Source organism: Netta rufina (genome assembly GCF_964035555.1).
Source record: "Netta rufina genome assembly, chromosome: 3".
Classification (NCBI taxonomy): domain Eukaryota; kingdom Metazoa; phylum Chordata; class Aves; order Anseriformes; family Anatidae; genus Netta; species Netta rufina.
This window is the reverse complement of record NC_140125.1, coordinates 100,367,735-100,383,675: the sequence shown is the minus strand read 5'-3', so window position 1 is coordinate 100,383,675 and position 15,941 is coordinate 100,367,735. Positions and strand designations below refer to the sequence as shown.

Below are 15,941 nucleotides of genomic sequence, written 5' to 3'. Positions count from 1 at the left end.
TACTGTTGATAAAAAAAGCAATGAGAATAGAGAAACGATACATAAGCAGTACTTGGTAATAAAGTCCTTAACAAACAAATGCTAACACACACATTTTAACCACAGTCCAATGCAGCTGTTTATCAGAAACATTATCCAAGAGACTGACTTCTGGAAATGGTCAAGGTATCACTATCTCAAATGACATGAGGTCTTGGTGCAATGCTGTAGCAGAAAAACATTGATACAATTTCTAGGCATATATATTTTTATATATATAAAAAGACAGTAGTGGGTAGAAATACAAAGACTATTTTATTTCAACACATGGCCTTGTAGAAACCAAAAATATTACAAGCAATACTGAGTTCATATTTCAAAGAGGATGTTGTGAAAAAGGAGATACAGAAAAGAGCTACAAAAATAGCTTGAGGATTGAAGTAAATATCTTAGAGCAACACACGATAAGTGAATCTGTTTTATCAAATCAAAAAGATTGATGGGTGACTTGATTATGGTGCTTCTTTGTGGGAAGAAAACACTATTTAAAAAAGGCTCTTTACTCAAATGGAAAAAGGAAGAACAAAGCATTTTTCATTTATTTACTTATTTTAAGATAGAGGACAATTAACTATTGGAACAAATAAGCAGAAAGTAGTGGAGTCTTATGACATCTTTGAAATGCGCATGGTATTTATTTATTGTTGCAAACAAGCAGCTGAGCTTTGTGTAAGACCTCTCTAAGAGGTACAGAGGATTAAATTACATGGTCTAATGATTCCCCTGGTTTCAAGCATTATGAATCTTTTTGTAACCTTCAATTTCACAAGTGGTGCTACCTACCACTGAACAGGTTCACTGGCAGCCTTAGCTGCTTAAAACATATTGTTCCCTTGGTGTTGAGTACCTCAGTTCTGTAATGCATCAGATTTCCAACCACCTGCCAAGAATGTAAGTAGTCAACACATGATTCCAACTAACATCTCCTTAACAACAAACAGAGGCTTAAGTAGTATTAAGCCTTCCTAAAATGGCTGCCTTAAACCTTAAGTGAATCTGAAGACACTATAGAAACTTGTCTTTTGCTGATCAGTAAGTTCAAACATTTTTGCCAGCAGAACCACACTTAGAAATGCAGTAGTTTTTAGAAGGTTTACTAAGGATCCCTCCAAAGCCACTATCCCTCATGAACACGGCTAGTAATTTCCTGGGATGCATCTTCCACCCATGTTCAAATACCTTAATTGACTTGTGAGAGAGATCTCTAAATTCATCACCTCGGTTTAAACCTCTTGCTGCAGTAGCACTGATTGGAAGAAATAAATAATGAAGATCAGAAGTCCAAAGGTCAGCTGCATTAACAATTGACTTGTATGCATCTCCCACCTACAATTTGCACTACCCTGGGCCAACAAATATGCTCCAGTGGGTGAGGATACGTACCAAAGAAGTACCTTCCACATTATTTCAGACTTGTCAGCTTTCAGAAGGTAGAAGAAAATGGGTTGCTTGCTTCCATTTCTCTAACTTGACTTCTTTACAGCATGGCAATGGAGTGTCTGAGCTGGACTCTTTGTAGCTAAAACACTAGCTCATAATGCACCCATCAGGAGGTAGGATAAAGCACAGTTAGGTCTTGCTCCTTTTGTCTACATAAAAGGTTTCAGTAAAACCAGGTAGGTTATTATCAGGATAGAAACAACAGGATATCATCAGATGAATACTGCACTGCAGTTCAAGAATATGAAGGAAAAATAATTGAGACTTGACAGGAACAAAAAGGGGTTATGGAATTAAAAATAAAGAATTCCTCTAAAGAACACGACTCTTTGCATTCTCTGTTCTTTCATGTGCCCTTGACTTTTGCATATTCCTGAACTGTTACACACTGTCTTTATTTTCTACTGTCTCTGGGTCAAGAATTTGCTCTGCCATGAATCTAAGAAACACCAAATACCACTTTGGGACTCTCTATAAAAATATGGATTTAATATTAAAACACTTCATAGAGAAATTATATTCCAGTCCAGTGCTTTGTGCACAATAAAATTATTTTATGTTATAGCCTATTATCTTAGCTTATATTAGAATGTTCAGGAAGAAATGTTGCTGGAGAAATCAAACGGTTATCTTTGAGAAGGAACAAGGCTACACTTTTAGCATTCACATTTTAATGGAAGATACAATATTTCTATTGTTTCACCTGTCTTGAAATAAATAGCAAGAACTCCACAGTTTAGCTTTATCTTATAAAACAAACTACGCAAAACAAATCAAAACTAAGCTACTGCTTTGGAGTAAGTTAATGAATACATAATTAAAGTCTCCTGGATTCTCCTTATTTTGAGAACATCCTTTAAAACATGGTGAATATTTAGGGGACTACTCCTGAAGAAATATTTCTCAATAAAAAGGTAATAAAAATAAATAGAATCAGAGATCAAAATTAAAGAGCTTTAAGCTATGAAAATATTGACTTCATGACCAGAATTTGATATTTACTTATAGCTCAAAATCACATATTTTTATGCCCCTGTCAAAAGTATAAAGTCCATTGCTAAAATAAAGTTGGCAATGCATTAATATGTACCAATGCAAACACAAAAATCTTTGAAAAAGAAAATAAATTTTCTGTATTATTTCCTCTCTTTACTATCTAATTCAATTCTATCAACAAGAGGTTGACCTGACCACACCATCACAGTGACTCAAATCCTGACAATAATCAAGTCAAGGAAGTTCTTAAAATAATAGCAAACACGGTCTGATTTGTTGTCCTATGAACATAGGGTAAACTTTACTTTCACTATTTTCTTGAAAGACCAGTCTTAGATTTTTCTTCTGATTATGAGACATTCATCAACCACCAGCTTACACAAAGGAAGCAAACCTGAAACTTTATTTCCATCCCTCTCACCTCTGGGAAGTCACATGAAGAAGCCAAGACACCTCACACAACTCTAAAACCCAACTCTGTTGGGTCATTTACGTATGTATCACAAGGTAATTGCATAAGGTCAGGGGCATGACCGGTCACAATTAACTTATTTGACACAATAGGGAAAATTTTGAAATGCTAAAAACAACATGTAGAGGCCGATAGAGAAACACATTGAAATATGCACAAAGACCCACTTTTTTGTTTTTCTTCTTAAGAAGCTTGTCTGGACAAGATTCATTTCATTATGACAAGACCAACCATAAAATAGCTACAAGCTTAAAGAAGAAGAATGGACAAATACAAATTTATTTTATAGCCGACAAGAAATTAATTTATAACTGTAATTAACTTCAATTTTTAATAACTCAGAAACATGTCATAGATAAATTAGTGTAGTGACTATTTCATTTTTCCATGGATGAATTTAATGCAGTGAAATATCTGCCATAGCGCATCTATTCCCCCTAATAATCTTGTTATATTAATTTAGATAGACACAAATGTAGTTTTCTTAGTTTATAGAAAAAGTCATGCCACAAATCTGCAATGAAAGGTAACTAAGTTTATAGAATGGCTGAGGTTGGCAGGAACTCTGGAGGTCCTCTGGTCCAACCCCCTGCTCAAGCAAGGCCATCCAGAGCAGGCTGCCCAGGACCATGTCCAGGCAGCTTTTGAAGATCTCCGAGGAAGAGACTGCACAACTTCTCTGGGCAACCTGTGCCAGTGCTCCATCACCTGCACAGTACCAAAGTGCTTCCTGATGTCCAGATGGAACCGCCTGTTTCTCATTTTGTGACCACTGCCTCTTGGCCTGTCAAAATTTTAATCCCAAAATAAGGTCAGAGTATTTTCATGAGATAGAAAATAACTTTCTAGTTTATTGAACCTGCTTATCTGAATTTCCACAAAATTTATTTCCCCCACTTCTAGGTCCAAAAGCTAAAAAAGCCTAGAAAGGCACTAGATGCACCACGTAATCTGTAGTAAACATATGTGCACTTGAAGAAATTTAAAAAAGCACAGCCTCTCAGAGGCTTAACCTTGACTGAGTTAAATGAACATAGACTGAAGGCACTCATTTGACATTTACCATTGTCACATTTTGACTGATCCACTTGGGTGTGTGAGGGATTTTGTTATATTTTTGAAAGCCACACAGATTCTGACCTCAGAATCACTCCCTAGATACTTGCTCACATGCATATTTACTATTAATGGAAGGATATTTGAAAGTTTTCTTTAATTAAATTTATTTTTTCCTAAACTGAGGAGTCAGACAGGAAACTCTCAATAACACAGTATCTTCAAAAAAGGCTACACTGCTTAGGTAGTAAAACCTCTGAGCTTTTACCTCTACACACATACTAGAGGTTAAACTGTACCACTTTTCTGCTTTACTGTAGCCATCACCTTTCGTTTTGATGTATTTCTAACTATTCTGGTATACAACCATATCTAGACCAGCAAACTAAGTAACACGTGGCATGATTTTTTCCATATTTTCTTTCCATATTTTATAAGCATTGCCTGAACTTGCAGCCTTTGACCCAACTTTATGTATATCCTTAAATTAAATACAATATGACACATATACCAGAGTAAAATTAACCATGTTCTTCAACTCTGCAGGATTAGCACAAACATCTAATTCTGTAATCCACATTCAGAACAAATACATGTCTTCAACTGCAGCAAGATCTAGCACATAAAAAAGGACAGTGAAACACTAGAGCACGTGGAAAAAGGCTGGTAAGACATTCTTCCTTCCTGGAGGTTTTTAAAGAACAGATTAGGAAAATGCCTGGTAAGAATGACATTTATAGTCAAACTTACCTTGCAATCAGAATGTAAAAAGCCTAAACAACACTTCAGACTTATTTTTTCTTGATTCTATGATAACCTATAAAGTCACACAGTAAATCAATCCGAAAACGTGTCTCCCAAAATTCCATACGTGTTTGTTAACTGTTAAAGCAGAACCTAAAATTCAAAACCTATTCTTACTGAATGAACACAGACTGGGATCAGCTGTAAGAGATCACCATCCAGCTCAGTACTGTCACTAAGCAACACCAGAGCACTACTTACTCCCATCGTGGTTGAAGAGTATTTTTTGTTTGTTTGTTTTCAGTACTAGAGGAAAAAAAGATTAAAGCCAAATGAGCAAGTAAAGCCATTGTTCAACAGTATATCCATTGTAAAACTAGACAAATATTTATATGTCCCTAAGAAGGGACAATATAATGCAACCCTAAATTCTCTTCTGCTTTACTGCTATGCAATATATGACCATCTAGCATGTACCATATAGTGATTTATTGCTAGATTTTCAACAGTAACTGAGTAACTCTACCACAAAAGATCTGTACTGATACCATGAGTATATCCTAAGATAAGGGTATATCTCGGTTGTAGAAGTGTTGAGAGGGTTGGGCTCTAAAGTTATATTTAGAAGTCATGCAAGTCCCTGTATAGAAGCAAATGTTATAGGGCTATTTACCAGCTAAGTATTATGAGACTTAATTTACTCATTTGCTGAACACAGAAGAAGGGAAGTGTTCCTCTAATGTCTGAAAGGAAATCACAAAGATTAAGCAGAGATCATACAACATGGAGGAGGAAAAAGACTGCTTTAATATCAGAGTAAGCAGCAGCTGGAACCTGAAATGCTGTAGAACCCAATGAATTGTCCAAAGATAACTACGTAATTAAAATGTAAGGATAATTTAGGAATAGAGTCTGGACTGAGCGCGAATCCTTTCTTACAACGGGAAAAGCAAAACTTGCAAGTTGTGCACTGAAACACCTTCTTTACCTTAATCCCAATAGAATCAAGATGTACTGTTATATTAATCTGATAAAGTTATTTCTCCCCTTATCCAAGACAAAAGATCTCTTAATTTCACAGCGAGAAAGAACATTCAGTGTGCCACCAGTCATGCTCTACATTGACTCTGTTGCACTAACCTCATATGCAGATTCAAGTATGTATCAGGCTGCCTTCATGGCACATTTCCCCACACAAAGGTGAGATGCCTTCCCACATGTTACCTTTATCATGAACAGAGCTCTGAATAGAGTACAGACCCAATTTTCAAGCTGAAAATTCACCCATGTGGGTACTGTTTTCAAAAGGCAAGGCACACTTGCCTTTCTGTATTTGCAGGTTGAATCTCAGGTTTTCCTTAGTCAATCTCCCAGCTGAAATAAGCAGTATTTAGTAAACTAATATTTATTAAATATTTTACTTCAGCAGGCTTACCTAGATGTTTACTTTGCTGTGGACTGCTCCTAGTAGCTGTTAGTAACATCATAGCAGATGACAGCAATACACAATTTTGAACAAACACATCCATAGAAACATAGCAGTTGAAAAAAACTAAATGGATCTGTCTTATGTAAGCTAAGCACTTCTTTCTAAGATGGAATCACTTTAACTGCAGCAATAACATTCAGAAAAACATGTTTTTTATTGAAGTTCACTTAAGAGACCATTCCTCTACAGATCCTGTTCTGCTTCTCTTCTATCCTTTGACAGGTTCTGAAGTTATCTGGTCACAGCTTCTCATCAGAACACCTCTCAAAGCTTATGGATTGGTATTGATTCCCTACCACATCCCAACAGGTGAACTTCTCCCAATAGGGAGAGGTACGCCTCTGGTAACTCCCCAGAATATCTGCGTTATGACTTAGTAAAACAGATGTGATCTAGTGTTCTTCTTAAAAATAGTATGACAGTAATCACGCATTATATACGTGTGGTACTTGAATGGGAGAAGCTGAAGACTTAGTCTCCAGATATACTTTATGTTATTTCAGCAAGGTCAACAGCACTGTATGGTTATAAACAAGCACTGAATCTGGTCTTCAAGCTAACAAAGGATATGAACCCATACGAATATACATCTCAATTTTGCTTATGTTGCAAAACAGTGACACCCACTGGCAGCAAGAGTTTAAATACTTAATTGTTGCAATTTGGATCTACTTGGTGATGCTTGCTAGCAAGTTTCTCTGAGAAAAATTCATCACAGTAACAACCATACAAACTTACCTGTGGAGTCAGCACTATCCTCCGAGTTTTCAGAAGCTGAAATACTATTAGTATCTTGAGTAACTGCAACATAACCCTCAGGAGGAAGATTCACTGTGTACATTTTCCTTGGAGGCAGAACTGTATTGTCACTACCTACAAAACAGAAAAACAAGGTGTCTTGCTATTGATCTCAGTAAAGATTTTCTCAAACATTTTGCCAACTAAAGCAAGAAGAACAAGTGGTCTCAAAATCATTAACGAGAAAAAAAGTGAGAGCGCATCAGATGTGGAATACTGAAATTATCATACGACCAACAAAATTGCACTGAATTCTGTAGCAGCTACAAATAAATTAATTCTCCAGAGGTTAGTTCTTTCTATTAGAAACACTTTTTTTTTTTGTCATAGAATCCTTCTGCCCTAACTTAAGAAGCTTCCACTTACAATGATACACTAAAAGACACTACATATTTCTCCCTATTCAGCATGAGCAGACACTATTTTTGTAAGAACTGTTTCACAGAAGATGGAGAGATTAAAAGTGATACAAGTAATAGAAAAAGAATCACAGAAGTGTGGTTTGTCTATTCGCAGACTTTTTAAGATATAATCTAGGTGCAGTTGTAAAGGGCACAAAGATAAAGTGAGTCTGAAAACCACACTTGACTAAGCCTCAGCAATTCCTGCCCAAGAGGGTTCACCTCCCTATCTCTTCTCGAAGAGTGCCAAGAGCCAGCTTCCCAACTATTTCATTACATAAGAAATACTATTTGTTACAATAGCAGTAGGCTGCTTTTGTAGAATTTCTGTCCCCTTTAAAAAGGTATTTAGAAACGTACTACAGCACTCTTGCACAATCTTGACATTTGTTTGCTAGGCAAAAAGTAACTCTGTAGGAATGACTGATGCTTCTCTGTTCCAATTACTTTTTTTTCTTTTTCTCTGTAACGACAACAATTGGGATCAACTACAGGGAGACAAAAGCCTATCTAGAAGACCAAGACGTTCAGGTTGACTCCAGATGCTTCACTGTAATTTTAGATGGTTCAGCATGTTCTTTTCTCATCAGCTTGCTCCATAAGCCAGCATCAACACAGCGTAAAGCTTCCCTCCTTGAGGATAACTTGCCCCTTTAAAAATAGATGGAAACGTTGTAAATGTTGTAATGCTATTTGCTGAAAAGGTCTTTGGCAGGTGCACAAAATTAAGGATGTGCACAGATCTGAACACAGATGTGCAAGATCTGAAATGATCCAAGACCATTACCAAGCTGTACCAATGGGTAGATGAATACCTCAATATTTAAAATGTAGCTGTGTCTGATAGAAGCACAGATCCCTAACAAGAATTATTTCTATAACGAAATAGCTTTCACCAAGTCCTTTTCCATCCAAATAAGTAATTTATCTATATAGGTTGAAATTTCTCAGATAAAACATTTCCAAGAGTTCAGCATGACTGATCACCTAGATATCTGTGATGATTACATTTCAGAATATTTAAGGCACTTTTGAAAAGCTACATATCACAGTGGTTTTTATTATCAGGATGCAAGCTTTTTATTTTGATAATACATGAGAAAACAGTTGTTTTTCTTGAACAAGCCAAAAAATTTCAAACCAATGTTGATGATGCTTCAAAGGCTAATAAAGGAAGTTAAATAATTAATACAATATGATGAAGAGCAATTATGTGATTTGGAAAAAAATTAACTAAAATTAATTTTGAGTAATTCTTTTACAAGTCCTTTTTGCGAAGCTGATGCCAAATCACTGAACTGGCAGTACTTGCATTGTTCCCCGCCCCATGTTGATTAATGATGAAGTGTTAATTGGTGATGGTTTTAATTTACAAGTATGTGTAAATATATTTTGAATTACTCCCTTCTGAATAATTTTAAAATTTTCTTTCCCTGCATTTCACCTTTTTTCCCCCCTTTATTTTCAAGTTCTATAAAACCATAGACAACTGTAAGACATTAAACTCAATTTGCAGTAGTCATGGCTAACTAAAACCCTTTAATCATACAAGAATTGGATTTATTAGGGGATACATTAATCTCCTAGAACAAAACAGCTGAACAAAACAGAATTTGGGGGGGAAATCTGTTAACACCTACTCTTGCAAAGAAGAACATTAACAACTGTTATTATGTAAAGGAGTGAGCACTCAAAAGAAATGTAAGAAATTTTTAAATGGAAGCCCCCATATTATTTACCCTATGTAAATCTTGAAGTAGTTTATAAACCATGAATAAGGCGTTAGTCTTTGTTAATCCTGTATAACTACATAAAACCAGTTACCATATCATAAAAACAGTACATGCACAGCTGTATAATCTCAGCACATCAATTGCTCAGTCTCAAACCACGAAGTCTGGAGTTTTCCAGACAGAGGCCAGTCTCCCTGGGCTAAGCAGAGATGGATTGACTACAAAGTCCTAAATATTGCTGCAAAGCAGTTAAGCACCTAAAAACATGACACCATACTTTTTTTAAAAAACACATGCATATTTGAAACTAATAAAAATAATTAGATACTGGAAGTACTCAAAAATGCCCTTCTTCCTACTAGTTAGAAGTCATGAATTCACCAAATTGATAATTCCAGTAACAAAACTAGATCACATCAGTTATCAGTGAATCCCTAAGTGATTTGTTGCAGCATCATTAACGAAAGAAGTACAGTTTGGAGGGAGCTACATTTTTGTAACCTTAACGTGTTATGGGAAATTGAACAAATGCACTTATCCAAGAAGCATAATGGGTGTGTTTTCCTTGTCTAATGCACCACAAAGAGAAAACTCAGGAGTCTTATTGTATTTGCATACAGAAAATGATAGGTGCTTATCCACAGGTAGCATAGGGAAACAGTTAACAATTTATGAGGTTTTATTTTATTCAATAAAAAAGCACAAATATTTAAAGAATGCTTACAAAATCAAAGAAGAACAAATATCATTCTTAAAGGTAAACTATGAATACAGAATAAATATTTTGAATCAACTTGTCTCCTATTCATATTCCAGTCCACAACTTTCCCCACACAAGGCTCCTTTGCATATAAATCAACCTTGTGCACGGAGTGGGGAAGTGCATCTAAACTGCATCGTTACCAAGGTTACATCTGCAAGGATGTCAGCAGCCTGGCTAGCTATGTCACCGCTTGCTGCCCTGCCCCAGACAAGTACGGGACCTCTTACGGAGCTGAGGGTAAAGCTTCCATCTCACCTTAGCTGAGTGAAGTTGCCAACTGCTCAGTCTGTCATCATTTCAGGTAAAGATAGTGTGTTTTGTTTCAGGTTAGTTTTACAATCTTAAAGCTTTTTAAAGCTTTCTCCTACCTGCAGCTTGGACTGTTGGTATTTCAGCACGGCTTCAGCCTGAACATCTTTGTGCTGTCACACCTGGCAACACCTTGAACATGTTCTGGCCACAGATGCATTCATGTAACCTCAGCCCTGTGCTTGCTGGTAGGAATGACTGATTAATCCCTGGGCAACGATGAGGCTTCATGTTTCTGTGGTGGGTTGGCCCTGGCCAGCAACCACCCAGCCGCTTGCTCGTTTCCCCCTCAGCAGCAGAGGGAACAAATGGGGCCAATAGGCATGGGAAAGCTCCTGGGCTGAGATAAAACTAAGGAGATCACTTACTGGTAACTGCTGGAAGCAAAACAGACTTCATTAAGAGAAATTAATTTATTGCCAGTTAATATAGATAGTTAATTGTGGGTTTGCGCATTGGGAAGCAAACACCGTCCTGCTGTGGGGTTAATTTTGAAGGAACTGGAATTAGCTGTTAGCTGTGGAACAAGACAGGGAAGCCCCTGGACTCTTCTCAGAGAGGCCACCCCTGCAGCACTCCTGTTACCAAAACCCTGCCACCTCTACCAAATATGGCTTCCCATTCTTACACCAAAAACCTGTCTTTATCAGCAAGTGCTTTCCTGCAGCTCAGAAAGCCTCAGTTCCACAGTGTGGAAGTAGTAGAGCAAATAGAGAACCGAGGACCAGTGGTCAGCCACAACCTCTTGCAGACTTTTCCAAACAGTAGCCAAGAGGCAAGTTAGCTGCCCCTGACTTTAGGAAGTTTCACCTTGGAAACACCCAGCCATCACTTGGGGAAGAGCAGGAGAAGAGGTTAGCCTCAGAAGAGTTCCTTATAGAAAACCCCAGGAAGGCAGAGATGGATGCTGGATCAAAGCCAAGGTCTGATTAACCCAGAGCCAGGGATTTTAACAGAAGTCGATATTCTTCAGGTTAGCATTTACTGTAACCCCACTGCAGAAGAAATGGTCTTGACAAAAACAAGGCTCGAAGGTGATCTGTGATCTCCTTTAAAATGTTTGCATTAGTGTATTTTGTTGAATATGACCATATTCCAGCCCTTATTTTCATTAAATATAAAGTAGATTGAGGCTATGACATGAAAATTAGGACATTTGTTTTAGCGAAGTGACAGCCATCACACTAATGGAAGCTTTGTGCTACTTTGCTAGGTACAAAGTCACCATTGCAGGTAGGAACTTAGTTTTCACAAAGATATGGAACTCCCTTACGAAGAGCTAATAGACGTAATTTACTATCATGGTAATCATTTTAGCTTGTTTAACACCTCTAAAGTGCACAGTCTTTCTCATTTAATTAATCCTTAAATAACTTCTCATCTGCAAACATTAGTATCCAATCCATCCCCCTCATTAAACGTAGCTTATTGTTTAAATGAGGACAGCCACTCAAGTAAGTCTTTGGGTAAAGATACGCTCCTTCCAAAGATTCTTCATCATTTTCTAAATAAAAGTTAACTGAATGGCTTTTGGATATCTAATGATATCAAGTTATGCTACTTGCTGTTATCATGTATTTCATTGGCACCAATACCTGCATCGGAATACTGAAAAATCATTTTCTTCCACAAAGTATACTTCAGATTTACAGTTTTAAAGATGTCTGCTATTCTGTTTTGAATGATAAATTCTCCTGCTTGCCAGGTAAGATTTCATAGTGTGCGTTTTTACTCAAAATTGTAAAATTTACATAGACTCAAACAAATAAATAATGAAAGAAAAAAAATAATCAAGTGCATACCTCCAGCTCAGAAAATACCCAGGTTGTGAACCATTGGACAACATTACTGGGAAACAGTACAGTATCCCTACTTTATTCCAATACTCTTTTCAGCAATGCCACTGGCGACTGCACAGAGGTTTAGATGGCAATACTAAAATTTCTAGATTGACCTTATTTTCTGCTACTGTGTAAACAGTTGTCTTTAGACAGAGAAGGTCCACTATCCTTTGACATTCAAGAAATAGCATGTTTTTGCTTCTCTCCCAGATTTGCAGTAGAAGCCTGGCCACGTTATACAAGTCTGCTCCCTGTTCTTAGGCTGCACACCATTTGTGTCTGGCAGCATGCTGTCGCTCAAGTCACTTAGTTCCAACCTCCATCCTGACACTTCATGTCATTCTAGGTGACACTTCATTAAGAACGGAGAGCTGAAGTTACAGAGGCTGCTCCCACTGCTCAACTAATGGAAATGGCTATAAAGTAAACAAAGTCTGTACTTACGGAGTCTTTCCTAAGCATTCCCTTTATGACTTGGTGATTTAATACTTCAATTAAATAAATAAAACTAGGTCTTCTACCCACAGACCTTTGGCCCACAGTAGCTTGTGCAAGTTAGCACACTGCTGGAGAACTAACAAGATGGATGATCAGAAGCAGTTTCTTTCATCCTGCCTTAATTCCTTTGAGGAATTAAGACTAATGTATGACAATCTGCACCTGGTCCTCACAGAATCATAAAGGCTGGAAAAGACCTCCAAGATCTTCTGGTCCAACTGTCCCCCAACCACCAATATTACCCACTAAACCACGTCCCTAAGCACCACATGACCACTAAGCTTCTCAGGAGACTGGATGAGTACAAGGTTTCCCCAGGCAGTTCCTTAGGGAGATAGCACTCACCCATAGCTTAACACAGATGCAAGGTATGGATGGAACTAATGCCTACAGCAGCTCTCTCCCTATGGGCAGAGTCATTGGAACGGGTTGCCCAGGGAGGTTATGGAGTCATCGTCCCTGTGGGTGTTCAAGGAAAGGTTGGACATGGTGCTTAGGGACATGGTTTAGTGGGTGACATTGGCAGTAGGGTGATGGTTGGACCAGATGACCTGGGAAGTCTTTTCTAACCTTAATAATTTCATGCAAATTGGAGACAATGGAAAAGGAAAAGGGTAACCGCTGTCCAGCCTTACAATTCTTTCTTTCCAACATACTGAGACAAAGACTAGATTTTTCAGTGAAACCAGATACAACGACCCAGTGCCAGCCGTAGCCTTTTCAACTAAGTGTATTGCAATATTTTTGGAAAGAAGGGTCTACATCATATTTAAAAAGCTATGTTTCAGCCTACGTATTCAAGCGTGAATGTCTGAATAGAGGAGAAGGGGAATGGAAGGACGAATAACAGCACCCAAACTAACAATGATCCACATGCCTACCTTACATTAAAGGTCTCATACATCTAGATGTAGTGCCAATGTAATTATTTTTGTTAAGCCCTGGCTACTTTGGAAAAGCCATCTACTTTGGATTTTATGTTCTGCTTTTAAATTGTTTAGCTTTAATAAAATTTAAAGATAATTTAAAAATCTAAGGTTCAAACACCCATCACATGTCATCTTAACACTTCCTTATTCAGATTCATCACCTAGCTGAGAAGTATGCAATTATAATGTTGTCATTCAGCAGCACTGAGAACTTCAGTGCCTGAAGTGCTATTAGGGCTTATGCACAACTAAGGGCAAAGTACCCATTCTTAAGGGCTTTGGAATAGAGCATGTTTCTTTTTGTGGCAATTCACCCATAACTATTTCTCAAAGCTGGCTCATTATTTACGCCGCAGGCTCATTGAAGTCTTTCCTATTTATTAGCATTTTGCTGTACTGTCTCATGATTTCTCTGACTCTAAACGCTGGTAGTTTATTTCTGCCAGCGTATTTGCACATCTCACAGTTTTTATGGCCATGTATTTATTTTCATGTAGATTGCAGCTTCTATATAGTATAAGATTAACATTTGTTTCCACTGAATACTAGGCCTTATTATATTCTCATTTGTATTAGAAGCAGGAATCCAATTTCTTTCTTAAGAGCTCAAACAGGTGTACGATGATCTAAAAACAAATAAAGATTTTTTTTTCCTTTTCCTATTTTAAAGTACACCACAGGTCATTATATAGCTACACAAAGAAAAGAAACAAGGAACTGTTCTCTTGATTTTCTATTTCTTACATGCGTTTTTTTGTAGCCAGCAAAAATGACACTCATCTATGAGTTCGGTTTAAAACACATTTGTAAACCATTTTGTCTCCTGTTACTATCTCCAATGGAATAACTGAAGAAGTTATCAATGAAAGTGACATCATCAAACAAGGAATTCATATACCTCATTAGATTACTAAAGTCTGCAGGCTGTAGAAGTTTAATACAAGTATGCTCATAGGACTAGAAGATTAAAAGAAAATAACAAAAAAAAAATCAAAAGTACTTCCTTACCACTGTCTCTTCCCTCACCTTGATGGAAATAAAATACTTCAGAAGGAAATTAAGGTCAATAAATATATAGCTATTTTATGAGGCCCAAAGTTGAGATAGGAAATTCATAAAAAGCAAGGAACAACTGAGCTCAAATTTATTTGCTTCACCACCTCCCACAAGCACGCTAACTCCTAAGATTTTATTTTTTTTAGACACCAAGAAAGGCTGCACTATAGCTCATTTTATTGAGGATTGGACTTACTAGTATTACTCAAACTCAGTTTCATTACGTTAGACCTGGCAAAAATTCTTTGTCACAGAGAAAACAAAGAAAAGTAGATATGCTTCTTTTTCCTCTTCTCACTCTTCAGCTATGTATGAACTATTGAAACATCAGCATTCCCTTGGAAAAAGCACAACACAAAGTGAGAATGAAGTAGGGAAAAACCTTGAGCTAGGAAACCAAGAAACAGAATACTTCCCAGAACAGAATTTGTCTACAGGTAGATGAAAATTTTAGAATTCTGAGACAGAAGAATAATAATTGTATACAGGTGACATATATACTATTAAAAAAAAAAAAAAAAAAGAGCAGCTTGTGGCACTTTGAACTTTCTGAAAGCTGAGTATCTGAGGTAATGATGAAACACTATACAGCTAAAGTGTTAAGCCACTTTTGTAACAGCTTCATTTTCTTGGATACATCCTGGAATATAATAATAGATGATATTTTGCTTATATGTCTAAGAAATCAAGTTGTATAAACATGAGAATAAAGCTATCTTAAAAATCTTAAGTTAGCACATAGCTCTATCATTTCTCCTAGTGCTGTAGATCTTATTTGTTCACACAAATAAGAACACACCTTTCCAAAGACAAGTTCATACCTGTCAATCAATAATTTAAAAAATAATGCAGTAGCACTGAATCTAAAAGGCCATGTCTGTGTTGTAATTATCTAATTGCACTCACTGATTGAGTGATTACATTATGACTGGGACTTACCTGAAATTAGTCCAGGAAACAAACAGATGTGCTCATCAGAATAAAAGTAAACAAAGTTTAAGGTTTAACCACTCCTTTACCCCCAAGGCCACCATTTTTATCTCATAGTCATCAGTAAGAGTCCATTCTTGTTTGCTGACAAGAATAATGCAAATCCCTGGAGCACAAAAAATATGGGAAATCCTTTGCCCTGAATTTAATTCAGTAACAAATTCACAGTATAATACTTGCACTCATTTCAAGTAATGGTTAGAAGGTACAGTTGGTGGGAAAGACAAGTAGGAAACAAGCAATGTGTAACAAGAACAAACATGAAGTTTGACTGAATAACTACAATTTTGACAGTGACAGCTTAAGTTCACCACTCACAGCATACATGGGTGCACGAGAGGCATCTCACACATTTTTTTTTTTTGTTATTAATGCATTAAAATAATT

General features: G+C 36.9%; 1 protein-coding gene across 2 annotated transcripts in view; it reads right to left on the bottom strand.

The window, feature by feature from the left end:
* ERICH1 (glutamate rich 1) overlaps positions 1-15,941 on the bottom strand; it is a 68,640-nt gene that overhangs the window by 31,945 nt on the left and 20,754 nt on the right. For both annotated transcript variants that reach the window (XM_084285302.1, XM_084285303.1), the window contains one exon: positions 6,975-7,109. In XM_084285302.1, the coding sequence (XP_084141428.1) occupies positions 6,975-7,109 (135 nt within the window). The remainder of the gene's footprint in view (positions 1-6,974; positions 7,110-15,941) is intronic.